Genomic DNA, 1,161 nt, shown 5'->3' with positions numbered 1-1,161 from the left:
CTGCCCTGCCTTCCCAGAGTTCCCTACCAATCACCCAACCCTTCTTGCGGCTCGTTGCAGATGGCGGAGATGATTCAGATCGTAGAGGAGTCCGGCCTCAACATCTACAACCTCTATGCCCCGTGCGATGGTGGTGTCCCTGGGAGCATGAGGTGAGACTGGCCCCAGGGGAGACGGGTCTTGCTTTGGTTTGCAGCGCGTGGGGTCCTGGCTGGCAGAGGGGTCCCTCTGGGACAGGTGGACTCTGTCTGGCTGCTGTCGAGGACTCCCCCGAGGGAGGACCCTGAGTCCTCCTTCCTCCAGAGCTTTCAGCCTGTCCCTGTGCTCGTTCGGCTGCAGGTACGAGGGTGACTATCTTATCACACATGACCTGGGCAACTCCTTCATCCAGATGCCGATGAGGTTCTCCTGGCGGCAGGTGAGCCCGGGTGCCCGTGCCCCAGGCTGCGTTTTTTTTTCTCTGCCTGCCCTGTGGTGCTGCCTGTGGGCAGGAGGGGGCAAAGAGCAGCTGCTCCCATGGGGCAGCACCAGGTGCTGCTGTGGCAGGGACTCTTCCCAACTCTCTCCCAGAACCTGTTCCGGATGCCGGTAGCCCGGAAGAAGGTCCGGATGGACCCTCCCTGCACGAACTCCACAGCCCTCCGCGTGTATCTGAACTCTCCGGAGGTGAGGAAGGCTCTTCACATCTCCCCCGACGCCCCAGAGTGGCAGGTGTGCAGGTGAGCAAGCTCTGGGCTGGGAGGGACCACCATGAGCCTGAGCAGCTGCGTGACGCCCACGCTTCCTCTGCAGCTTCGAGGTGAACCGCAGCTACAAGCGCCTGTACATGCAGATGAACAGCAAATACCTGAAGCTGCTCGGAGCCACGGTGCGTGTGGGGGAAGCCACCGGGCCCTGAGACCGGCTCTGCAAACCGGCCTCCTGCCTGGCCGGGGCTGCTGTCCTGCGTAACGCTCACCCTCCTCCTGCTCTGCAGAAATACCGGATCCTGGTGTACAACGGGGACGTCGACATGGCCTGCAACTTCCTCGGGGACGAGTGGTTTGTGGACTCCCTGTGCCAGAAGGTAAATGGGCAGGGCCGGGCCTGGGCCAGGCCGGTCACCAGCTCCAGGCTGCGCAGTTGTCTGCGCGCCGGGGCCGGCTGCGGCGAGGGCGTGGG

At 63.5% G+C, this 1,161-nt stretch overlaps 1 protein-coding gene across 1 annotated transcript in view; it reads left to right on the top strand.

The window, feature by feature from the left end:
* Positions 1–1,161, top strand: part of CTSA (cathepsin A) — a 10,178-nt gene that overhangs the window by 8,493 nt on the left and 524 nt on the right. The window contains exons 4-8 of the mRNA XM_009323164.1: positions 18–152; positions 340–418; positions 571–719; positions 793–868; positions 977–1,156. Of these exons, the coding sequence (XP_009321439.1) occupies positions 18–152; positions 340–418; positions 571–719; positions 793–868; positions 977–1,156 (619 nt within the window). The remainder of the gene's footprint in view (positions 1–17; positions 153–339; positions 419–570; positions 720–792; positions 869–976; positions 1,157–1,161) is intronic.

The sequence above is a fragment of the Pygoscelis adeliae genome, unplaced genomic scaffold (assembly GCF_000699105.1).
Source record: "Pygoscelis adeliae isolate BGI_AS28 unplaced genomic scaffold, ASM69910v1 Scaffold874, whole genome shotgun sequence".
NCBI lineage: Eukaryota > Metazoa > Chordata > Aves > Sphenisciformes > Spheniscidae > Pygoscelis > Pygoscelis adeliae.
This window is presented reverse-complemented; position numbering and strand designations above follow the sequence as displayed.